General features: G+C 39.8%; 1 protein-coding gene across 1 annotated transcript in view; it reads left to right on the forward strand.

The window, feature by feature from the left end:
• Nucleotides 1-26,355, forward strand: part of NPSR1 (neuropeptide S receptor 1) — a 57,713-nt gene that overhangs the window by 7,457 nt on the left and 23,901 nt on the right. The window contains exon 2 of the mRNA XM_063176995.1: nt 5,217-5,349. Within this exon, the coding sequence (XP_063033065.1) occupies nt 5,217-5,349 (133 nt within the window). The remainder of the gene's footprint in view (nt 1-5,216; nt 5,350-26,355) is intronic.

A 26,355-nucleotide genomic window follows, 5' to 3' on the forward strand; every position in this document is an offset into this window, starting at 1 on the left:
ACCCCTGTTTGTGGACTCTTGCCCTTTCATGGTGCACATCTGAGAAGAATCTGGCTCCATCTTCTCTGCACCCTCCTGCCAGATAATTGTAGGCAGCACATAGACCCCAGAAGGCTCCTCTAGAGTTTCTGCTGTGTAGGAATCTGGCAGTATGGAAAAGAGGTATTTTATTATTTTTGCTTTTGTTTATTTATTTAAAAATTCAATGAATTATATCAGAGGTTTAGTCAGTACCTTTAAAACTCCCTAATTGGCTTAATGGGTGTATTTCTTTTATTCCCTTCAGTGTAGCAGTCCAAAGTGCAATTTGCCTTAGAGATAAGCTGATTATAAATCCCTGACAGAAATCAGTCAAACTGCATGGCACCTGTCTGCCTCTGGAAAATTAATTCTCCTGGTTTTTTGGGGGTTTTTTTGGGTCTTTGGTTTATTTTTGGGTGGGTTTTTTTTTTTTTTTTGGTGTTTTTTAAGGGTTTTAAGTTTCCATCCTAAATGGGGGATGTTAAAATAGCAAATCCATCCTGAACATTTTCAGTTTTCAATGTTCAAGATACCAAATCTTCTACAGTAGGATAAAAATAAATGCTAATCTAGACTGCTCCATTTTTCTGCATGGTCTGAAATTAATGTGATTATTTTAGAGAATGAAAAAAGATTTTTCTCTTTTTTTCCCTCCTTCAAGAAAGTGCAATGCAATCTACTAGTGCTGAACTTGACCAAGAGCATGACAGTTACCCAATTTAACAAGGGGATTTATATATTCTTCTTATGTGTTAAGAGCACTCTTGCAAAATTGCTTGGCTTGCTTCATGATTACAGCTCTCTTACAATCTCAATTGCTGCTACGCTAACCCCATAATTTTTAAAATATACCAAAGGCAAGATCATTTGTGTATTCCCAGAGTTTATCAACTGTCAAGAAAAAGCTGTTCAGAGACTTAAGCTGCTACTGGCTTGTGATATGAGGAATCATTCCTCTTCTTCACCCAGGAGACCAAGAAGATGGTGCAGAAAGACGCCAGGTCAGCAGGACCAAGAAGTTGCCACAGGCCTGCAGTGCTCATATTAAGAGGCCAGTCAGCCACTCCAGGCATGGAGTATCTCTCCCTCCCTTTTTCTGTTTCCTCATTTCTTACCTGAAACCAAATTTTTCCAGAGCAGCCTCAGCAGTTAACACGTTTTAGATTGGGTCTCTGTTCAAGTACAAATAATCTTTGCCCATTGCTAGTTGAACCTCTCTCTCTATTAGGCAACTTCTCTAATATCAGACAAAGGCTTTTGCACCTCAACACTCGAGGAAAAGCCCCTCCATTGGACTGGGCTATCAGGTATATCCCCATTCCACAGTCACAGCTGGTGCTCCCCAGCAAGAGGGATACAAATTCTGAGGGAAGACAGAGCAAGGAAGTTGGCTGGGGAGAACTGGAAGGAGGGATGGCATTGTGGTACCAAAATGCCACCCAACATCTCCAAAAGGATTTAAGTATGGTCTTGATTAAAGGGGTTTGCAGGAGTGATCTCTGCCTCAAATATAAAGCAGAATACACCTCTTGTTAGACTTATTCCAGCCTCTGGATTCAGAAATTTAATTAGAGAAAGAAAATTATAAGCCATTTTACAGCCAAAGGAAAATGCACACAGTCTTCAGACAGGTTTTCTGGCTTCCATTTCACCCATGAAGAGGCATTTTCTTCATTGACTAAACATGGCTTTAATCTTGGAGCAACATAGCAAAACCTGAATATGCTCTCTGGATGTTGAGCACTTCCATGCTGCAAACACAGCAGCCTTGTGGAACAGCAATATGTGCAATGGCTCGAGTCAAACCAAGGAAATCCTCTTGACTTTCATTTGTTGATGACTTTAATAATGTCAACAGCATCTCTAGCTTTTCTAACCTGAAATAACTGCTCTATGACACTAGTCTCTCATGGCATTCTCATCTACTGTAGTTATTAATGCCCATTTCAAAAGAAGCCCTTGTCAAAAGAGGTTTGGGAGATATTATTATCTTCCTTTTTATCAGAATGCTTCTGATGTTTGCACAACATATTATTGAGGCATGTTTTTTGTAAATTACCTTGTCCAGGACTGTTATTAAGAAAGGATTTTTGTTTGATGAATGAACAAGACATGAATCTAAACACTTCTATATCAAAACAATCTGAAGATGATGAATAAAACTAAAGAAAGTTCAGCTGGAGTGAGATTCAAAAATCCATCAGCTATCTCTCTAATCTAATAACTATTTTTAAAGGCTTCACAGACGGCTTCACTGGCTCAATCAATCTCTCTATCTATGATATATTTTAAGGCCTTCTTATTCTTTTTAAATTTTCATCCTGACTTCTGTACCGTAGTTTTGATTTTTTTGTCCAGTCCACAGTGGATCTAAAGAAGAGATTAGTGCTTTACTTTTTTACATTAGTCTTTTTATGTCCTCAAGGCTATGTTCATCTTTTCCTGCAGTCGGCTTTTCCTGGATTTAGCAACTTGATTCATTCAGTCGTTTTGCCTGACTACATCCTTTATGCCAACTCGTTTGTGTGTGTCTCTTGAAGCACTGTGCCCAGGAGATGCAGCATGAGCCTGGTGTTGATCCCAGAGTGGTGGGCGCTGTTGCTCCCATGGTTGGGTGATTCCATGACGTTCTGGGGCACTTTGCACGTGTGCTGCCTGTGAGGGTTGGTGTTTGGAAGGCTGGTCCGACCAAGAGAGATTACACTCACTGCACTGCAGCCCTGCACTTCTCCTTGTTGGACAGCATGTTGCTTTTTTTTCCCAGTACACGTTTCCAATTCATGAAGATAATTTTGAATTCCAATCCTGGCCTCTGCAAAGGCCTTTATCACAGTGGGCATCCCATTAATAACCATGGAAGTTTTCATTCTGCAAGTTAACACAGACTGAGAGAGGCTGCAGTGATTTAAGTTTCCTATTGTTACAACTCCTTAATCCTCAGGAATGAGATCTTTTTCCTTTTAGTCAGAATGTCAGCTCCCACAAATAGATTAATAGAAATTTTGGCTTTATTTCTTTGTCTACGGCCCTTCCAGAGTTACCTCTATTTTCAGTGTTTGCATTTTTAAGTTATCTTTGCAGTCTGGTTTAATGTCTGGAGTCTAACATTGCTTAATTGTTAGGCATTGCTTTTAAATTGGCAGAAGGGATTTAATCTGACCATTTGTACTGTGTTCTTATTCTTCTAACACAGCCTCTGATGCTCCATAGCTATTTCTTCTGTGGGAAACATAAGAAGGTTTGAGTGTCAGATCTTTCTTCTGTTCCTATCAATATCAGTTTAATACAGGAATATAATTCCTTTTAAGAAAATGCTCTTCTGATTTTATACCAAAGAAAACGGGAACAAGTCTAGTCCCTTAGTTTTCTTCATGTGAGAAATATGTTTTCTGAAATGGAAAAACCAAAACAAACCCCAAGGAGAAATCATTGATTTCAAGGACAAAAGAGATGTGAAATCTTATCTTATGATTTTATTGTCTTCCAAAAAGATATTTCCTTCCAATTCCTGTGCTAAGAAAAGCATCCCCATAAAAACAGTTTCGCCATATTTCTGCCACACATTTTTAAGGAAATTTGTTTCCAATAAATTAAAGAGATTTGCAGGTAACACAAAAAGACAATTTTTTTTTTTAATCTAAAGGCCAAGTATCTAGCCCACACGGGTTGTCTCATCTAGGTCACTCTATACTCAGTGGAGACAAATCATCCCAAGGTAGGTGAGATGAGTGGTGACTCATCTCTGAGACATGCTATTACCTAGACAATACTAAGACAATTTAGAACAGTTGTGTCTCTTTGGAACTTCAAAGTTAGGTGAGATGACACTATGTTGGTGAAAATCATCATGCTCTGAAAAGTGAAATCCTCTCTACACAGCCTTCATTGTTTGCTTAAACTATCTCTAGGCTCAGGCACAGAGTGCAACATCAAATTGCCCCTCATCAGGTCTTGCTTTCCCTGCGTGACCCTGTGATCCACAAGGTAGTGTGGGTCCCTACCTGGAGCAAAGCTGAGGCTGGTTCCCAGGAGAGGCTGCTCTGGGGGGCAATGGGAGGGACAAGGAGGGACAATGACTGCTGGCCAGGAGTGGGGCTATGTCCCGAGAAGGCACTAAGGCTAATTATAAAGCAGGAAGTTCCATGTCCCTGCTCCCTTCATTTCATTGCACCTTCCCTCCCCACTCTCATAGTGAACTATTTTCTTTGAAAGCAGAAGGAGCTCTGGCTTCTGCTCACCATAGTGGCTTACAAATGCCTTTAACGAGTGTTCTCCCTGGTTTTTGCTCTTCTATCAGCCTAATCATGTAGGTGGGTATTACTGACAGCATCTCTCCCCCAGCCTGCTGAGTCCAAGTCTGTAGGGCCAGCACCTGGCACCCCTCCTCAGCTGCAGCCCTCGCCTGCATCCTCCATCTTCCCCTAACTCCCATGTTGTGGATCTGCTGTTTTGAATGGAAAGATCCCAAACTACTGCATTGACAATTGCTAGGATATAAAGATTGGATGTGCACGTACCAAACAACCAAACGTGGACACACACATACGGTGTTGATCCTGCAGCCAGAGCATCCCGATGCTTTGAGAGCACGAACAGCTTTCTTACCTTGTTTTCTTTATACACACACCACTAGGGGACGTTTTGTCATCACGTTTCAGTCGCTACACAAGTATACTTTTCTTTAGTGGGTCACGCTTCCTTTTCAGTCTTGGTGCACATCTAGATCATGGAGTGGATGTCTGAATTTCATTAGGGCTCGTGAATGACCCAGACTCACTGAAGTTGGGGAAGAGAGAAGTATTTATTTCCTCCATTTCTCCAAAGGAGCCCATCTATCAACATTCCTTATGAAGTGAGGCAGCTGGTTATTTCACAGCTTGCTGGAGCAGCACAAGAAAGCTGAGAGCTGCCTCTCATTTTAGCACTAAGTGCAGAATACAGACGCTGCTAGTTGTTTTGTGAAGGGAGAAGTAATATACAGCCCCTGCAAACCAAACTGGAAAGAACATCACTAGCAGTGATGCATGTTAAGTATTTTCTGAAAAAAACCAAGAATGTCTTTTAGACTAAATAGTTTAAATCAATTAGCAAAACTCAAATTTCACTCCTGTTTTCCATTCTCGTCTCATTTGTCTGAGGATAAGTGACTGTCCATCCAACCACCAATATGCTTCTTTCCCTTCTTTCCATTGCAGACAGAGCAGCTGGTGACTCTTTGGATTCTCTTTATTGTCACAATTTCTGGAAATGCCATTGTGCTCTTCTCTACCTGGAGGAGGAAGCGGAAATCTCGAATGACCTACTTTGTTACTCAGCTGGCAATCACAGGTAGTGTATGGGAGGGGAAAGGGCACCTGACCTGCACAGGAATCACTGTTAAAATGACAAATAAGAAAATGTGAGTTGAGGGGTGAAGAATCTAGTTGCCACCTAATGTCCAGTTGCAGTTTGCCATAAAGCAAATGGATGGCTACTTATCTTAGGGCTCAGTCTGACTCTGATCTAAAAAGATGTTGCTAGATGTAGTAGTATGCAGCAGCTGAAACTCATTGGTGTCACTAAATCTTATATTCCAGTCTGAGTTTGCATCTACATTTCCCAGAAGCTGTCTCCAGTTGTTGTCATGGAACTGCTTAAATTAAACTAGTTTAAGATTAATCTCTTGTGTTTTTCTACTAAAACTACTCCATCAATTATTGTCCTGCGGTGAAGAGTGAAAATAACTTCATGTTGTCCAGTTTAATGAAGGGAAATATAACAATATAAAGGTGGAGAGGAATGCATTTAGGTGGTTTTTTTTAATGGACAAAAGGATGCTGATCCAAGGACTTTGTAGTTTTTAAACAGAGTGTGAAATGTACAGGAGCCTGGTTTGTAAAATGTCAGTCTCAGCAAGAAGGAAAGGAAATGAGCATAAGCAGCACATTGTTTATCTGTGGTCTTGAATGGACTACATTTGTGGGGGTTTAAGTTTCCCAAGGAAAAATATGTGCTGTTTCTCTAACAGTGTCCTGCTACTAATCCCTGCTTACAAGACATCTGTGTTGTACTGTTTGTGTATATAGGATATGTTTATATGCTTCTATTGGTTTTTTTTCTTCCCCTAAGCTATGGTAGGAATTATAGCACTTTTTCACTAAAGAACCATTTAATATATGATTTTCCAACAATACTGCTTCCTCCTTTGCTGTCTGTTGTACCTGTGTTTAAACTGGAAAAACAAAGCACTACGCTGCCCACTTTCCACCATGCATTTTTGTAAATAAATGAACTCCATGGTCTCAGCCATGTCTGCTCAGGAGCATGTTCAGTTTGAAGAACTACTCTTAGCTGAAACAGACCAGGGTGTGCAAATTGATGCAAAGAGGCAGGCCTGTAACAGGTGATGGAAGAATCCTTGTAAGGTGAGGAGGTGAGGGTTTGCAGTGACTTCTTTTCTGAAGTGCTGACAGCTGTTTTCCTATTTGCCTGAGTCATCTGTAATAAATAGTTTTACTTCTTATCTCAGTTGTGACCTTTATTGCCACTTCCTTCATGAGGCAGCAGTATTATCCATCAGGTAAGGCAAGTCAATACAGCCTCACCCCACAGCTTGGAAGCATCAATCACAGATCAAGCATTGCAGTGTTCACAGGAGTTTCAAAATAAACACTGCTCAAAGAGCTCCCCATCCCAGATGAATGGAATGTACTCAGGCAGCCAAGCAGAAGTACAGGCAAAGAAAGAAGAGCAGAGGAAGCCCCAGACGGACATCATCCATTTCATACTTACTGTCAGGGGTACTGGGAGGAGTCTACTGCTGTTTCTGTGCTGGAAAAGTGTCCGAGGGGGAATTTTTCCATTTTGTACCCATAGGAAAGAGGACTTTTTCTATTAGAATGGAGGTCCATGAAGAACTATTCACTAGGGGTTTAAGTACTGTCAGCATGAAGGGAGAGGAAGGCATTGCAAGTGCAATTTTGAGGGAGCTGAAAGAATCAGTGACAGTGGCAAAGTCAACAAAGCAAATACACCATTAGATGTGGGCAGCAAATAGTGCTATACAGCTGATGCTATAATTTGACTGAGATTTGTGTGTTCCACTTGCTGATTCTTCTGACTTCCCCTTCCCTAAAATTATCCTTGACTTTTAAAATTGCCTGAGTTCAACAGTCTATTCCATTTCATATTACGAAAATTCACATAGAAAACTCACTTGACATTCACATCTGCAACGTTAAAAGAAGTAACTTCAGCTCTAACAACACGGCTCCTTTCAAGCAATGTCGATTTCTTTTTTGTGATGCAGGAGTCAGAACTCTAATTTATCTTCCCGCACCAAGACTGCTTGTCAGTATTTTGGCACAAGGAAATGACTTAATTCCTGAAATGGAGCCATTTCACTTTCTTATCTTTAAAAATATTATTAAGAACAAAGCAAGCTGGCAACAGCCATCATCCTTTCACAACAAGTTATGAGGTAGACGCAGAACATTATGAAAACACCGACTTGTCACATTGCTTTGACATGCCAAGCATATTTAAATCCTTCCAACTAGGGCCTAATCTCCTGGCAAAAAGTTTCTGCTTAGTCAATATTACTACTTTCATCTATTTTGAGGTCCTTAAAATATTTATTATTTCTGCCCAGTAGCAGAAAGAAGAATAATGGATATAGTTTTATCAATGCAGACATTTCAAAGCCATTTAAAAACTTTTTGTCTATTGATCTGTGGCTCAACAACTGTGAGATACCCTCAATTCTCACATTTAGCCGCTGATGTAGTACCAAAAATGAAATTAAAATTCAGCCTTTGTGTTAGAATAAACAAGGTATTCAAAGCAAAATTGTGCATAATACATGAATAAGAAGTGAGTGCTGTTGTTCTTCTTGATTGGTTGCCAAGCCAGATGCAGATGAGAAATAACTAACTGATTGAGGCTTCTTTCAACACTGACAGAATTCAGTGGTTCAACCCACTCCACAAATCTAGAGAATATTCTTACTGATCCTTTACTACATCATAAGTCAACATGGTGCTCAGGGCTGTGGCGATCTGTAGGAATGTGAGTAATCCCTTCAACTTCAGAATGCTTAAGGATGTTGCTGAAGCCTGGATTCACAATATTTTACATTAAATATACACTTATACAATGCTTGTGTCAGTACCACATTTAAGTCTATGTCTAACTCTCAGTTCATGCATAAATCTCTTTGAAATTATCTGGGAATTAAGAACTAGGAAATCAGCTAAGAGTTAACAGCTGAGCTGAACAATAGTACTAATCACTCAGCATCAGCTAATTTAATGAAGAGGAATATTGCCATATTTGGCTTGTGTTCAGTTTTCAGTTTGCCTTTGGGCATATTCCTCTTCTGTAAAAATGTTGCTCTTAGAAACAAGTTTGTCTGTGCAGATGGAAACTAAAGCTAGGTTTCCTACAGATTTCTATCTCCAAGGTAATTTAGTTTCTCAGAAAGAGCAAGCTCTGAAGATTACCCTGTGAGGAGGGTATTTCTAAGCACTTTTCCCCAAACACTTTTCTTCTGAGCTTAGCACAAGTTATGCTCATGGCATATCTATCTCTCCTGGCAGGAAATCTCTTACATCTTCCCCTACCCGGTGCCATTTCATGTAACTTCAGTGTCTTACTGTATTTAAGATGTTTGCCTCCGACTGAAATCACCAAGTGGTTCAAGATCAAAGACTGGGATGAGTTCGAAGGCGCTGTATAAAGCTGGAAGTATTGAAGTGAAATATTGTTGTTTTCAGGAAACATGGTTTGTCCACACATTTGTATCTGAACAGGTCAATTTACCCAGCTCTACCAAATGAAGGCCTTCTTAAGTTTACTCTCAAAATGTAAAAGCAGTGGACACGAGGCATATATCAAACTATTTGAGTAGTAGTGGATAAGAAATATAATTTATGGGCCAAAGAGCTAGTACTTTGTAACAGCAAGAACTGCTATTATTTGACCAATTCCAAAACCAATCAAGCAATACATTGAAAAAGTCTATATTTAAATGAAAAGAAATGAATTGAAGAGAACGAATGAAATGAAAGAATTTTTCTTCTCATTATTTTCCATTCAACTTTAACTACCACTGACAGAGGAATGTATTTAAGTTCCTTTTATTGACGAGAAGTAGGTAGCTTATTTAAATCTTTTTCTCCAACATTACCATCCGGAAATTTGGAACTTGAAATGTCACGACCTTTAGCCCAGTGTGCTTCTATTCCACCATTTAACAGAAATCAGTAATTTAGGAACAGTGTTACATTTTGTCCATTGTTAGGGGTAGAACTACATGTAGGCACTTAACTGCATGCCAAATTTTAAGCTACAGTCTGACAGTCTTGTTTGGAAGTATGTGCTCACATATGTATTGCTTTGGCTGTAATGAAGAGAGAAAATAGAAAGAACATCACATAACTTTTATGGTAGCTTACATATAAAGAGGAAAACAAAAGATTTTCTGTAAGCATATGCAGCTGTACAGTCCATATTATGGTATAAATACCAAATCCTAAGGGATGACCTGAGAATTACATTAAAAAGGCAAGGAGGTAATTAAAAAAGTGATATAAAGATATTTGTATCATTACCTTCCTCGGTTGCTCCCAGAAAGTTGAAGGCCTTGGTCCTCACCAGCTGCACTCATTTTGTTCAGTGTTTGGTAAAAAGCCAATACACTGAGAACCTGCTACGAGAGGGCAACACAAGCATATAGGTGGAAATGGACCCTGCTAAAGCAAAGAGTGCTGCTTTATTCCTGTGCTGCTTCTGCCCAGAGAGAGCATGACAGTGAGACTAAAACCAACTGGGCTCAATCACCGACTTCTAGGGCGACTTTGGATTAGATGACTGAAGGCAGAGACTAATTTTCCAGTTAAATGCACTAAATGAGTGTATCTAACTGTGCAGCCACAAGAGCTAAACATGAACAAATTTTGTTCTTTTCTTCTTCTTTTTTTCCCCTACACCAAAACCAGTAGGGTACTGGGTACTGACTGCTTTAATGTACTGTGCCTGTCCTTCAATAATTTTCTTCATTGTTCTATATAACTTGAAGGAATGAAGATGAGTTGTTACTCCATGATCTGTAGAAAAGCTTAATATAATAACACCATTACCAAAATTAACATGTAGAACATTATTAACAGATAATGGTCTCTGTTCCAGCTTTTCATCAGGAAAATGATACTTGGAATATTTCTGCACTTTAGGGAAATCATACATACAAATTCATCAGTTTTACAAGTACCTTAGACATCACAGTGATTATGAGCATTGGAAGTTAATTGCACAGAGGCAATTAGCAGCTAAATCAGCAAGTCACCTTAATGCAGGTGGACTGTTGGCAGCCAAAAAGTCCAAAGAGTTCCCAGTTATACTAGAAAACTTGCCTTTCTTGCCAGCTGGGTCTTGGCTGGAACTTACCAATATGATTTACATGGCTGTCCACCTAAGACACAGAAACTTAATGCACAAAACTGAACTAATTCCCAGAAATCTGGCTTCCTCCTCTTTCCATGCTAATTGTCTGCTATTTGTAGGAAAAATATGAAGGCTGAAGAAAGGTGAGAAATTTCATCATCCTACCTGAAGAAAAGAAAACTTAGAGGAAGTTACAATCATACTGCAGAATTCATTGCTGAAACTGAGAGAAGGACATGTGCATTTCTTATATTCATTATGATCTAAAACCTCTTGAAAGTGTAATTAATGTAAGGAAACTGTCTCTGCTAATGGATCATCTGTGTTCTGCACTGCATGCTCCCATCACTGCTGAAAGAGGTTTGTCAAGGTTGGAAAGAAAGTGTAATTTGTTAATATTTCCTCAGGCACAGACACTTAAATTTTACAGAATACCCAATGGCATCCAAATTCCCCACTTTTGCAAGCAGCTTGATTCCCAAAAACCTATCTGTAAGTCTAAGAATTCTGCAAATCACCTAACTGCACACATGGCTTGATAAATAGGGAAAGAAATAGATTACATTCACCTTTCCTCTGTAGGCTGTGAAAACGATAGCATTTAGTACAACTTTCATTTTGCATTTACAGAATAAATGTGCTTCAATTTACCAAGAGCAAAAATGGTCTCTGGGAGTAAACACAGCAATATTAATATTGCTTATTCAATGCATCCCATGAAACTATGTGAATTTAAAAAAAAATTGTTTCATGGTTGCATTAGCTGCCTGGAAAAGTAGCAATCATTTTTCCATGCTGATTCTGCCAAGATGAATTCAGTAAGAGGAAAGCAACATGGGACTTTAAGCGAGGCATGTATTAGCGTGCCCCCACAAACTGAAACATAATGCAGGATAAGATAAATGTGATCACAGCCTGCAATACCCTGTGGCAGCACGAGGCAAAACAGATTTGCTACCCATTGCCATTCCTTGTGATTCAATAACATCTAGGAGAGACTTGAATTCTCCTTTGAACTTTTACTCAGATTTGAAGATGAATCATAGTTCCCTAGTTTGTAATATGCAACTTGGACACTGGTGCTGTGCAATTCCAGCTTGATATTATGAATCATCTTTTACTATACTCTAATATTTCTTACGTAAAGAGCCATGAGTATTTCTGCATGTATTCATTTATCTCTGCATAAATGGTTAGTCAAAACATAGTTTCTGTTTTCCCGAGGAAAATATCCAATACATGCATCCCTCTTAAAATGCATTTTCTCCCCAACCAGTCCTGAAGTAGATGGGGTAAAAAGTGGAATATCCTCAGAAGGTAGGAAAGGAAACCAGAAGTGAACTTCAACATCAAAACTGAAAGACAGAAAGAAGCTTTATGTGAAAGGGGTGTTCAGGGCCTCTATTTTGTAGTGTTTGGTCTGCCAGCCAAAGGAAAATGCTCACAGAAAATGAATAGATTTTACGTTTTAGAGGTGAAATCATGAAGAATGAGGTCTGACGTAGAAAACTTGGTATCCTGAAAATACTTTGTTCTGATCCTGTCTACTAGTGTAGGCACATTGAATTTGGGACTAGTGCTCCAACAATCCATGGAGTTATACTACTTCCCTGTGAGGTCTAAAGCAAAAGAAACTTCTCTTGGTGCAATATTTACGTCCTTGAAAAGGTAAAGTTATGACACCACAAGATTGGGACTATAAGAAAAAAAGGTAGCCTTAGAGACTTGGCAGTAATCCTGGGATCTAGGGCAGTTGGATCACCTTTGCCTTTCTTGTACGTGCCCAAAAGGTTGGAGTCAAGCAAGTATATGTGGAAAGACAAAGAAACAGCAATGGATCAAATCTTGATGCAGAAACCAGAGAGTTTTAGGCCAGAATGAGATACCCCAAAAACCTGGCTGGGAGCTATTGTAGAAATGGGACATTTGGAGAATGCAGAAATGAGCTGTAGGTTTGCTGACAACAACTTCTGCCTTAGAATTCAATTCCAAACCAAACCCTAAGTGTTTTTAACCAGCCCACAGATGGAAGCCTGTTATGCTATATTTTTTTAATACTCATGTAGTTTTAGATAATTAGATATTTTCTTAGGGGTTCGCTGGGAAGTCCAGGGATGGACACAGTATTTGTGTTTGCTTAGTTGCTTAGACTCTACCCACTGGAGCTCACTGCAGTAGGAAACAGCAGCACTAGCACAAAAAAAAAAAAAAAAAAAAAAAAGGCACTGATGTGCAGTAACTATAGTAGTAGAATGAGTAGAATGCAGTATCCCTCCCATTAGTGGCAATATAATGGTAATTTGCTACTGGAAGCAAGCATGATCATCCCCTTAAAAACCCTGTAATGACTTTTATTTATATCGCGTACTTTAATCTTACAAATGCAGGAAGAAAATGTCCATGATTCATGATTTGTAATTAATGCAATCACAACCCGCTAGGCAGACATCCTTAAACCAGTGGTTTTCTGTCTATTTTCTTTGAACAGTGGTCTTCAGATCCCTTTCAGGCAGCAAAAATCACTCTGCAGCTTAAACCCAAGTGCAGAGCTGACGTTCACACAGGCAAGGAGAACTCATGAAAAAAGTATTTTCTTTCCTCAAAGCACCTAAATGCTGCACTAAATTGTTCTGGAAGGGGACAGTTTGTGTGCTCATCGTACATAGGAACTCTGTGGAATTTTCAGAGTGCCTAGGGATAGAAACTGTATCTTCCTCTGCAAATGCAAAACAACAGACACATTTTCTCTGCTTGTCAGTAGTTCCAGTGTAGGATATGGTCATGTGGGGTTTTTTTCACATTCCAGTGGACCTCCTGGGACCTGAGAATTTAGCAACAAAGATGATATGCCCTCATTTCATCTGCATCTCAATCACTTTGACACTCTGAAGTCAGACATGTCCTTTTCTAATTTGGTGGCTTTTTGTTGGGTTGTTTTTTTTTTTTTGAGTTATGAAGTATTTTCAGTAGATGTGGTGATTCTTCTACAAAGATATTGAGTATTTCCTTATACAGCTTTTAGCGACTTAATAGGCTTCAGTTCATAAATCCTCTTGCATCTAAAGCAGAGGAAAATTTAACTACAACAGGTCTATAAATATGCAATACAGTGTCCAATGACTATTCCCTTGCAGTGCATGTGTATGTTTAAAATCACAAGCAGGCACCAGACTTCTGTACTAAGTCATCTGGGAATGTTTCTGAATGCCATCTCTAAGGTTTGGGCCCCTGTACATCCCCAGAAAGGAAGTAAGAAATATCAACATAACATCTCAGTGACAATCTTGTCTTCCCAAATTCACCCTAGATCATGCAGTTTTAAACTAAGATGGAATCAGTTCTTCTGCTTGCTTTTCCTGGCTAATAAGTCATTTCTGAAAGGATTAAAAGTGATGAATGGACCTTATATATCCTATCTTTGTCAAAGGCATTGTTTTCCCATTTCAACAGACACACACTGCCTAAACTTGATTCCACTTACCCACCTACAGATTTCTGCACAGGAAGTCCACATTTACCATTTCTATTCTTTCAAAAGAAGCTGTCATTCCTTCAGATCTTTGCATACAAATGTTTTTCCTGACTAGACAGCTGTGTGACTAAAATGAAAGCATTTCCTTTCAGCTGGTTGTTTTGACTTTTTTTGCCAGTAGCTTTTTACTCTCTACTTTCACCTGCAATATAATTTCTCTAACCCTCTGCTGACACACTGTGCAGCCAAGTTACTCCACTGTCACAGCTCTGCTGGTACCAGTAGGGCTGTGTGGAGATTAAAAAGGTTTGTAGGGGCAACGACAGCACTTTGAGGGCTGTAAGAAAAAAATGTAGTATGGTCTGGGCTCATATGCTAGAGCAGCTGTGTGGCATTTGAAAGAAACAGCAAAAAGAACAACAAAATTCTAATCTTGGTAACTTTTCCAGTCAGCCAAGTGAAATGCAGACTAGGCAAGTATCTTCAGCTACCTTCCTTGTCTTACAGCTGGGTGGTGACTATTTACATTTGCTGGTCTTTGACCAAAGCAATTTTAATCTGTGACCTTCTCCACCTGAGGAAATTACTGTTATTTGGAACATTACACCTTTTGTTTTATACAACATCATTAATACTGAGATTGGCTCAGCTGCTAAGAGTTTGGTGCTAATAATGTCAATTTTGTGGGTTTGATCGCTGTATGAGGCCATTCACTTAAGAGCTGGACTTTGGTGATCCTTGAGAGTCCCTTCCAACTTAGAATATTCCATGATTCTTTCTAATAGCAGGGAGGATGGAGGGCAGATGCCCTGTTAGCCTCTTACCATGTGTACAGAAGGAGGTCTGAAGAAAGCCCACAACTTGACATCAGTTCTGGGAAGAAAAATGGGACATAATTGTCACAGAGATAATTGGATTAAATCTCATGACTGCATTCTTGCACACTGGTATTCATGTTAGGGATTATTCATGCCATCTATTTTAGGCACTTCACTGTAGGTATATAAGATACAAAGTCACCCTTCCCATGCTCAATTTATAGCCAATAGAGCAAAACTCTCCATGCAGTTCTATACTTGGGCTTAAGTTTCATTGACTTGCACAGAAGGACTCAATTCCTAATTTAGGTCTCTGAAGTTGACTATATAAATCCCTCCAGTGTTTGTACATCACCAAATATGTCAGGATTACTATTCATTTTTGACAACTAAGAACCCAATCTTCCTCCTTTTCAATCAGACCTCAGAAGGCTCTGATTCCAAGCCCATTCCCAAACACCAAGTTTTACAGGGAAGATATTTCTCAGAACCTTTCCATTTGTTTATTTTTAAGCACAGCAAGGCATAGCAATGTTACCTGATGGAAAGTGCAGGATTATTTCTTTTGTGCTCAGAATTGTTTCTTAATAGCCATGTGGAACTTGTCCAAGATTTTCTAGGTGCTGCCCAAAAGACAATTTTTTTCATGAAATCACAGAATCGTTTAGGTTGGAAAAGATCGAGTCAAACCTAACACTGCCAATTCCATCACTAAATCACGTCCTTGCATTTCACATCTACATCTCTTTTAAATACATCTATGCATGGTCATTAACCCCCTTCCCTAGGCAGCCTGTTCCAATGCTTGAGCATCTTTTCTAAGAAGAAATCTTCCCAAGTATCTAAACTAATTTTCCCCTGGCACAACCTGAAGCCATTTTCTTGTTCTATTGCTTGATACTAGGGAGAATAGACTGCCTCTCAACTTTCTACATTGTCCTTACAAGTAGTTGCAGAGATCTAAATGGGATATGGAACAAAACTGACAAATTTAAGTGACAAAAATTACTCCAAACCTGTGCATTAACACTACAGCTGCATGATTAGCCTTAAAGGAGAATCTTTAGGATCATAGAAAAAATTAGGTAAGGAAAGAGCTTCAAGATTGTTGAGTTCAGTGCATGTAAGTGCTGTGCTCCACTGTGTTGGTGGAAAGAACCACCTGAAATCACTAAAGGATGCAATGGGGATCTGGTTCTGTTTCTGCACACATGCAATACAGGCACAGCCACATCCACCTGCCCATCCCCACACCACAGCCCTGAAATCCAGAAAAACTTGCAGGTAAGTCACACGTTTCTCCACTCCTATTATGTTATGTTGCAGGCAGTGGCAAGCAAGAAAGAAGAGTGAAGACCTGCTTAAGAAGAACATGATCGGTCCAAATAGCACGGAAATTACATCTGGAAAAATCTCCAAACATTTCATTCACAAGTCAAACTTTTTGCTAGTTCCTAAGGAACAGGGATAACAGCACTGAAAAGTGAAGTGTTTGATTATGCCAGTTTCTTAGAGGTTACTCATAACAAAGGAAGGGAAGTTTTTCTTGAAAGGCATTTTTTGCTTTCATTGTAAACTAGCAAAATAGAACAAGAGACAAAACGTTATTCAAATATGCCAGAAACCTGCACACTAGAAGTGGGAATAAGGGGTTGTCTGCATGAGGAAACAGATTGCTTTGAAATTCTGGGAATTTGAAGACACATGACAAAAGAGAGACGTTTATTTGTTTCCTAAAAAAAAAACTCCACAATCAAAAACCCATCTACATTTTGAGATGGTATTGGTTTTTTTGATGGACATTTTCTAGTCTTAAATAGAAGAATGATTTCTACACATTTTCATTTCCAGCTCCCATAGTCAGAGAGAAAATCAGGAGCTGATGTCACATCTGGAAAGGATGGAGAGCCCTCTTAGAAAAATGACTTTGCCATGCTGCAGGGACAGGGACTGTAAAATCTAATGTGTTATGGGAGTGCTGGAGTTACTGCTATATTACTAGTAAGTCCAGAGAAAAAATTTAAGGTATATTAAGTATGGTAATTTCAATGCTCATTTTGAAACTGTCTCTCCTGCTGATAAGCCAGTTGAAATACAAGAAATGTCTTTTGCTGCTCAGTCATCTTTGTTTAATGAAACATGCAAAACTTTTAGAAATCAAGGGGACATTTTTATTTACACCCTTTTCTTAAGAACTGCAAGGTCACAGCAGTTTGCTCATGGGAGGCAGTAGCAGATTCCCTCTAAAAGAGCTGAAAAGCAGAGTGGTATTTTCCGTCACCCTTAGCATGGAATCCAGTGTCACCACTCCTGAGGACAGCTTTGTACATAACGGTAAAGTAAGGGTCTTTCAGTGTTATGTTCATCTTTTTGAAAGGAGAATTCCATAAACACTTCCATGTTTCATTCAGAGAATCAATTTAAATTTGGATTCCCTCTTATCCCTGTCAGAAGCACATGCAGGCACACAGCAAGCTTGACACATTGTTAGATGGCACACTCCATTTGAATAATCCTCACAATACTGGGAGCATGAGACCCAAGAAGACTCCACTACAGTACCAGTTCCAATCCACTCATGGAATCCATGCATCTCCAATCTCTGATGAGGTTTTATAGTGTTGTGTTTCTCAAATGAATAAGTTTCTTTGTGTCAAAGAGTTATTAGTGGCAAATCTCATTGCGCTAAGACAGAAACTCTAATGAAATTTTAATGCACAAAAGACAGCACAGTGATAAAACTACTCACCTGAAATCTTTGCTTTGCCAAGGTGTCTAATCTAATATTAATAAGTGACAACCACATCAGTTGCACATCAACCTAGTTTCTCTGAAGTGCCCTCCCATAATATGCTGTAAGATCTTTTCTCTCAAGCACTGAAACTTAGACAAACAAATCAGTGATGCATCCTGTGCCTTTGCAGTCTGTCTGTAAGTCTCCCTGCGTGGGTATGCTGGTACTCACAACTTGCCTAGTTCAATGGAACACCACAACACGGTACTCAAGTGCCTCCCAAATTCCCAGTTTGCCTTCCACGCAGTAAATAAACCAGTTTGGTTTGTTCAAAATAGAGCACTTTTGGCTCTCCTCAGGTATTTCTCAAAGGCAGTCACATGTCTACCAAATGCTTGTTAGGCCAGATGTTTTTGAGTGGTGTGGGCCTGTAGCAACGCAGCTTATTGGACCTGGTTGTAGAACGAATGAGACAAGGTTCAGTGCTGGCTGTCTTCTGAGGCCTTGGAGAAAATGGATGGTTAATGGAAATCAGCATGGAATTGTTTTGCACTGTGTCTGGGGCAGGGAAAAGTGTGTGTACATTGCCTGAAGTATGGATTTTCTGTCACTAAAGGCATTAAAACCATGTTTTGCACTCCAAAGTTACCTTACTGTAAGTGCATACCATGTCCAAAGGCATGGAGCATGAAACAACTTATATACTTAAAACTGAATTTAAGCCCTCTGCCTACTAATTTCTTTTGGTTATGGTGGAGGCATAAACTCCATCTCTGAAAGTAACTTTTAAGTGCTCTTTTTGGGAGGAGCTCTCGCTATCTAGACAGTTATGCAAATCAAATATCTCCATTCAGAGCTGGAAGTGGAGAAAGGGGAAGTGGAGAAAGGGGAAGGGGGCAGTGGAGAGGAGGAAATGAAGGCAGTACAGTTTATTCACTATTAAAGAGGATTCCCTAATAGATCAAAATACACCAGAAGGGAAAGTAATTTCCATTTTAGGGGAAGTTGTGAGCCAATAGAGAAATTGTTGTTTGAGATAAAGCTCTTGAGGCCAACTGAAAAAATAAATCCTATGTTGACAATTTGATACTGACTAGAATGGTGCCTGTTGTCTGTATGAAGGTTTTAGATGTTCCAACATATCTTGCATCCTTTTTGACTGCATTTTGCAGAAATACTTCTTAAGGCTGCAAAATCTGCACCCTGTAGACAGTATAAAGTTAATGCTTAGTTTAAAAAAGAACTAGGCAAAATAGAAAAATAATAAAAAAACAGCATTTACAGAAAATAATAAATTATAGAAGAATTCCCCAGCACACTGTAAATATTAGCAATGCTTATTAAGCTGTTGAGCTCTACAGCAAGTCTCATTGGTCTTCTCTTTCTGGGGAAAGTTCCAGGTCACCTGCACAAGTTGTCTTGATTTTGAGAGAAAGCACATCCTCAGATGTGGTCCCAATTCATCAGGTAAAGGAGAAAACTCATATGTCTGGACATTAGGTCTGAACATAACATTATTGGATATTGCTTGGCAAGGGATGACCTTAGGAGATGGGAAGATTGCTGTTTAATGCAGCCAGAAAATAAAGCACTATGCCACTTTTTCCGTGAACATCAGGATTATCTTTAAAATGGTTCCTTTGTTATTCTACCTGGTAAAGCACACAAAGCACATCGGCACAGAAAATGCTCTTGTCCTCTGTGGCCTTTGTAGGTCTTCAGAACTCTCACCTTGGGAGCCAATTCACATTAGCAGGTGAGCCAAAGCACCTTTGCAGGACTGGGCATCTCCAGAGACTCTGTGGTTTGGGAGAACACTCATTAGTAGAAGGGAAATGGTTCAGGATGCTCTGAAAAGGTTCCTTCTGTAGAAGAAAGGTTGTTTGTGCCACCTGCCAGTCACTGAGCTTCCCAGCAAACCACACTCAGACTCCTGACTTCTGGAACTGGAGGGAGAGCCAGAGTCAAACCAGACCAGGGTGACTGGCAGAGGAGCACAAGCTGTCGGCTGGAAAGCCACGACACCAACTCCAAGAGAGCACATCTCAATATATTAAAATGCATTAGAAGTATTAAAGCACTTCAGCTTGTGTGCTTTAGGAGTTATGAGCACAAAGGGCATTTGCCTTTTAATAATGTTTTTTATGAGGTGCCTGAGTGGCTTGCAAGCAGTTCAATATCCACTGCTGCATGCCATTACTGCTGTAGTTTCTAGAACACTGCTTGGGAGACTCAAGAAAGAAAATTACTGTGATCAAAGTCAAATTACAATACACAATTGCATTTCTGTGAATCCTCTACCCAGCTAATACAAATAGACTGGAAAAAATCAATTCAACAAGATTGTTGGAAAAACAAAGCTGTGCTTCCAAAACCAAGCCCCTTGAAGGTATACTTTTAAATAACTCTGTGCTCCACTTACAAGGTTTATAATGTCAATGTGAATTTGAAAGGATCTGTAAAAGGAAATGGTTTTGAATTCTTCTATTGGACCTCTTTGTATGCAGATACTATCACAAACAAAATGTTTTACTCTTGCTCAAGACTAATTTGATCACTCTGAAATATCACAAATGAATGGACTCCTGCAAGATAGAGTTTTTCATTTTCAACTCTATTTCCAAATCCTTAAACACTTACTCATTAGTATACCAAATACATTTCAGTATGAGTGCTTTGGTAGGTTAGCATTGTTTTCAGCTAACAATATTTCCACAATACATTTTTTGCGCCTTGAGGAAAATGTTCTTGAAATGATAGTGGTTATAAATTCTTCATATTGCTGAATTTATGAAGTCTATTGATTATGCCATTTATTCATCACAAAGATTGTTTCCAACCTAAATAATTCTAGGATTCTAAGGTGTTTGTAAAAATACTCACATCCCTTTCTTGACCATTCACTGCTTCAGATATAGATAAACATACTTGGAATTTCATTATTTTTTCCTCACAGTTACATTTTCAGTGTGAATTTTAAATAAACACAAAACTTCATATTCATTCATCATTTGGGAAGACATTCCAATTTCAGAAGCACTTTGCTAGGATGTTGACTGACAGGATGTGGAAGAGGCACAAGTCAATTGATTTTAGCTTTCAAATTAGAGTTGTTGTTTACAGTCTTTAGAGTCAATCAATCTCAGTGAATTACCTCCAGGGAAAATCCAAATATCTGGTTATTAATCTCAAAGATTCTCATGCATTTTTGGTCAGGAAAAGAAGCCAGGCATTTTGAAAAAACTAATGTCTTTTATGATTTTAGCATGTTGGGGGTTCAATTTTGGGCTGTGATTGCAACCTTGACGCAGCTTCTGGCTGGCTGGCTTAGCCCTTAAGCTAAAATTCAGATGCAATCCAAATATTTTTGACACTGTGGGGGACTTTGACTCCATCAGAGCAAAGCTCTGTGTAGGTCTTGGAGATTTTTTGTGCCCCAAATTGGTCTCAGGTGGAACCCTTTGGGAACCCAGGGAAGGAGTCAGAGAGGTCTGAGTTGGCCACACTGACAACATCTGATGCACCAGCTCCATGCAGTGCCACAGTCCAGATGTGGTGTGTGTAGGCACAGCCCTTATTCGCATCAGTAACATAGTCTGGGAAAACAGAGCAGCAACATCTCTAAGTCTGGCTGCAAAAACAATGTTTAATGCCTCTTTTCATAAATCACTTTCTTCAAAACACCGCATTTTTTGAACAAGGCAGAGTGCAAGAACAGGTGGGGTTTTATTCTTGTTGCATGTAATGAGGCGCAGGGAAACATGAAGGGCAAGAGGTGAACTCAGGGTTTTCTATGGGGCTCCAGAGCAAAACCAGACACGAGGATGGTCTAGGAAGGTTGTTTTGATAATCTTAGGAAGGTTATTTTGATACCCTTTCCTGTAGCCCAGTGGTGGCCCTGAATATGTTTTGTAGATACACTTGACAGTCAATGAAATGAACCATGCATTTTCTACATCAGCAGCAGTCAGCTTTTGCTGTGCCAATTTATGTCAGTTTATAGGAAGCCTTAATTCTTGTTTTGACAGCTACAGAATTGTTATGTGGTCCTGAAGGACTGATTATGGCTTTTCTATCTTCAGCCTGTTTCAGACATTCAAATCCTAATGACAGTTGTGTTATGTTTGTTTTTGGTTTTGTTTTTAATAAAAGGTGCTTGGCAGATAAATTGTATAATCCTCTGGGTCCAACATTTAAGCATTAAGGGGAGAAATGGATTTCTTTCTGAATTACTTGAAAAACATTACCTCTAAATTTTATGGATTCCTGTTTGATTCCCTGATGGCTATCCAGGCAGGTTTGTCACCTGGCATAGAGGATATTTATTTTACAGTTACTCTACATGAGAGTTTGACTTCTATTGTTAACTATAGGTAGGTGTGTGGCATTTGCTACCTTTCTTCACGTGCAGTAGTAAATGCTGAGAAACAGGATTGCACAAGTGTGGCACTGCCAACAGCATGGCAATAACGACTATGCTTTACCTGGAATCATCACTTAGGATCTCATTAGCTCCCATTAAAAGACATGACTTTAAACTTTTGACATCAAAAGTACAAATACATCATTAGCACCTTTTAGTCCATCATCTGTACTGCAGCACATCTAGTTGCAATCGAACAGAAATTATTCTAGAAACAGCCTTTGCAGGCACTGAAGTTACGTTAAGAAGATCAGGGTTTTTCTATTCCCCTCTTGCATATTCAAGCAGTGGTATTTATTTACTTAGATTGTCTTTGTGTCACTAACAATAACACTGACACATTTCCTTTTACCCATCTTTGCAAAGGGCTCTAGGATGACACATCCAACTCTTTCATGTGGCAGTTCATCACCTGCCAATATGTCCAACTCACGTTCACCTGTTTTGCAGGTTTTCTCTGGAGAGTCATTCCCTTTAGCTCCATTGCCTAGATGCTTACCAAATGTTTACAAATGATTAATAGGATTTATGGAATTCAGGTCAAAGATATCATGCGGCACTACAGAGACCTAGTTGCTCTATTAAGACCAAATGCTTAGAAGTCCATTTTGGCCATGTTCAGCTCAATTACAGGACTGAGATCCACACCACATGTAATGAATTTTCAGCCTGTTCTGGCACTGCAGTATATTTAATGGAAAACAGCTCAGTGTGAGTTTGCCTGATCTGCCTTTTCCATGTGATGATTTTACATGGGAATTTGCCAATGAAACTAACCAGTGTGCTTTTGTTCGTGCTATGAGCAAACACCAGGGGAGACAAAGCAGATACAAAAATGGGAAGGAACACTATTCTACTATTCTGTAAAGGAAAGCCTAAGCTTCAACAAAAATTGAGCTGCAGCATGCAGTGTCACTGCTTGAGCACCATGGGAGTCTGATTTGCAGTTTGCTGTGAGGGAAGAAAGAAGGCTTCACCCTTACCACTCCTATTTAAACTAAGCTACCTGCATCAACAATATCTGAGCCAACTAAGGCAGTGTTGGAAGAAGTGTGGGTAATCAATGACTCTGGTGACCTGGGTGCCTGAACTACACCAACAGAAAATACTCCTAGGATGGTCCACATTTTTAGATGACAATAGTCACACAGTTTCTGTTGTGACCAATATATACACCTACGGTCCTTCAAATAGTTGAGGTAAAGAGTTGGCAAAAGGATCAATACAGAGGATTCAGAAGAAATAGCAGAAGGTTGAATGTACAAGATGTTGGGGAAGCAAATAATTAAAAATTGAATTGTTTGGTACTTGGTATCTCAGAAGGTAATTTTTTTTCTGGAAAACACTTCAAGTATAGGCACCACTTGAAATATATACAGCAGCAATGAATTACAATCAGTGTGATTCCTTTGTCTTTTGAGGAGGCATATTCTTGTTTTTCTGTGTTTAAGTAAGACAAATTCATCCACAGGACTGTGTCTTCTGCATTTACACTGAGACACATTCTTTTTACACAGAATGAACCACTGAATGAACCATTGAATGAATTTACACAAAATGAACTGCATGCAACAAAATAATATTTCATCTAGTAGAAAGTGGTCTCATCTACGTGCAAGTAACTCAATCTGGGAAGAGGAAACTTTTTGCTAGGATTCAGAATTATCAACAACTTCATCTGCCCCTGCATATTCCCCCTAAGGGCAACTGCCATTCCCAAACCACAGTATTTACAGAGTTCTGAAGAAGGGGGCATCTGAATGAAAATTACTTGCCTTTACTGTTCTGACTGGTTCATAATACATCCTGGTTTTACAAGGAAACCGATCTCCAGTAATTTATTCAACTTTGTGGGAGGAACCAGTTTTTCTGAATGATGAGACAAAGCCCTCTGTTTTGCCTACCTCTCCCCACTGTATTTGATATGCTGCTGCTGTTCCCATTATCCTGCCCTGTTTTGGTGGGTGCCATTCTCCTTCTTGGCAGAACTGCTCGATCAGTCCAGCCCCCTCCAGCTCTATCCCCAGAGCAATGGTGTGGTAGGAAGAGATATATTAATAAAGGTAAATTAAACATAACTTTAATGCCTTTCACAATGGCAGGGCATATTAAATTTTAATTCCTGCAGGCCTGATCTCCACGTCTTTTGTAAGTGCTGTTTCTTAAGAGGTTGGTACTGTGCAGTATATTCTTTTCTCAGCCCTTCATCTTTCAGCCTGGATGAGCTATGGAGTGAGGCTGGTGCATCACTGCATCCATCCTTTAAAACATCTAGCCTAACAGGGCCTGCCTCATCTCATGAGAAAGTGGATCTCAGAGCAGAAATATAAGAAATGCAACAAATAAATTAGGTGCTTACACAATTCAACAAAATTTCCTGTCACTTCCAATGAGCCAGAAAGAGAAAGAAAGCACCACTTCTGCCACAAAAAAAAAAAAAAAAAAAAAAAAAATCCACATAGCTTTAACAGGTCAATTGAGCAGGTTTTCTCTTGACAATTTTCAAGTGGGTTTTGCTTCATACATTACATTTGGTGTTCTGTTCCAGCCTGCCAGGCTTGAAGGATAAAATGCCCAAGAGCAGCACAGTACACATTGTTAGCACCTGTGGCAAAACTGCTGCTCCAATGCAAAATGTGTGCTCCAATGCAGGCACCACAGTGGAACAAAGCACTTGTGGGTGTCCTTGCTGATTCCCTACAAATACTTAGTGCACCCCACATTTTGGCTCACACTTGCTGTCCCTTTGCCAGAGATTCTCTGGCAGAGAGCTGGGATCCTCGCACTGCGTTAGCACAATCACATCTGCTTCTTATCAACACTTCTAAAATAGTTAAAATCAGGATTGGCAGATCCATGGCAGCTCCTGGGGTTGTCAACCACCCTCCCTACTGGCCCTGCCTCCAGCATGGTGCCCAGATGCTCTTCAGTGCTGGAGCAAGGGGCTGCAAACCACCATAAACTCGGATAAATGCACCTGGAGGGGTTGTGAAGAGGAGGAATCAGTTGTCAAAGCACGAGGGCAACTCTTGTACCCAGGCCCCTGCACCTACCCTGCTCCACACGCAGCCCCTTGCTGCTCCATGACTGCACAGAGAGGCCACACACCAGGCTCTCCTGGCACAGTGTTTAAAGAGCTAAAATGTCAGAATTTGAAAAGGCATCTTGTAAGTATCTTGTCCTACAGATGCCCAGAGCAGGGACACAACCTATTTCACTATCAAGTCCTGAATGAGAACAGAGTTCTGGGTATATTTTTCAGGACATGTGGTTACAAAATTATTTCTAGTGCAGTAAATGCTTGCAAAGCCACCTGTGAAATTTACAGTGGAAATCACAGGCTATGGGAAGAGTGGGAGAAAATGAGCTGCAGGGGTGTCTGCAAGAGGCAGGGCAGCTTCTCCTGTTATCTCTACCCTGTGCCTGAATTAAAGCTGACCTCCAGGACCCCTAAGAACACCTAATTTAAATATCTTGCACCCACAGGCCTGTAGAAATATCAGATATGAGTTTTGCTAACTTGCAAGGCCAGTTCACAGCACTGACTCTGGTTAGCTGATAGCACATAAAGTGTGATACACAGCAGCAAGGTCAGAGAGCAGTGGCTGCCTCATCAGCTCAAAATCATGGACAGGACCTGATTTTTGCTATAGGGCAATGAAGCCACTTTTGTTTTTATGGGTCTATCACTCAGTTGCAGGCAGTTGTTGGTGAACTGCTGCTTCTGATGCTTCCAGAGGATCCACTCCTTGGGGAGTGGTGGGTGATGGGAATGTATATCACAAGGTCCAGAAAAAATGAGCCATATGAAATGCTCAGCCCTGACCAGCAGCTTGCACCCTTTGTCTGGCCTTACAAAATGTTGTGTTTCCTTGTGCTTCTTGGTGCTGTTTACAAAGCAGAACAAGATATACCTCGTTAAAATGGAATCACTGTAAGTGACACGAAAAGAGAGCAGGTATTTTAGTAAGAGGCACAGCTTCACCAAGATGTCATGGATCACCACATCCAACTTAATAGAACTGTTCTCATCAGGGGAAAATGAAACTGCAGCTGAGATGACATGTGGAGGTTTTTAACCCACCACAGCTTACCAGCAATCTGCTCTCCACTTCTGACAGAAAAGACTTTCATCCTCAGGGTGAGTGTCTTGAGGGAAGAGTGGTGTCAGTAGTAATAATAAAATGATAGAGATATTTTCTTGTAGACTTGCTAGTGCAGATTTTTGTCTGAACCTCCTTAGTTGCAATGAAAGGAATATCCTCAAGTCTGCACAGGTACATCCCTGTGGCAATACCATCAAGTCAATGAATTTCTATGAACATATTATCTGAGACAGTTGTAACCTGTCTATTCCCAAGCCAGATTGCTAATTACCTCCATTTGCTTTCTATAATGAACTTCTTTCTCTGTGGAGGGCTTTTTGACAAAAAAAATCTGTTTCACTCACACCAACAGCAAGCTG

Source organism: Melospiza melodia, chromosome 1 (assembly GCF_035770615.1).
Source record: "Melospiza melodia melodia isolate bMelMel2 chromosome 1, bMelMel2.pri, whole genome shotgun sequence".
In the NCBI taxonomy this organism is placed as follows: Eukaryota; Metazoa; Chordata; class Aves; order Passeriformes; family Passerellidae; genus Melospiza; species Melospiza melodia.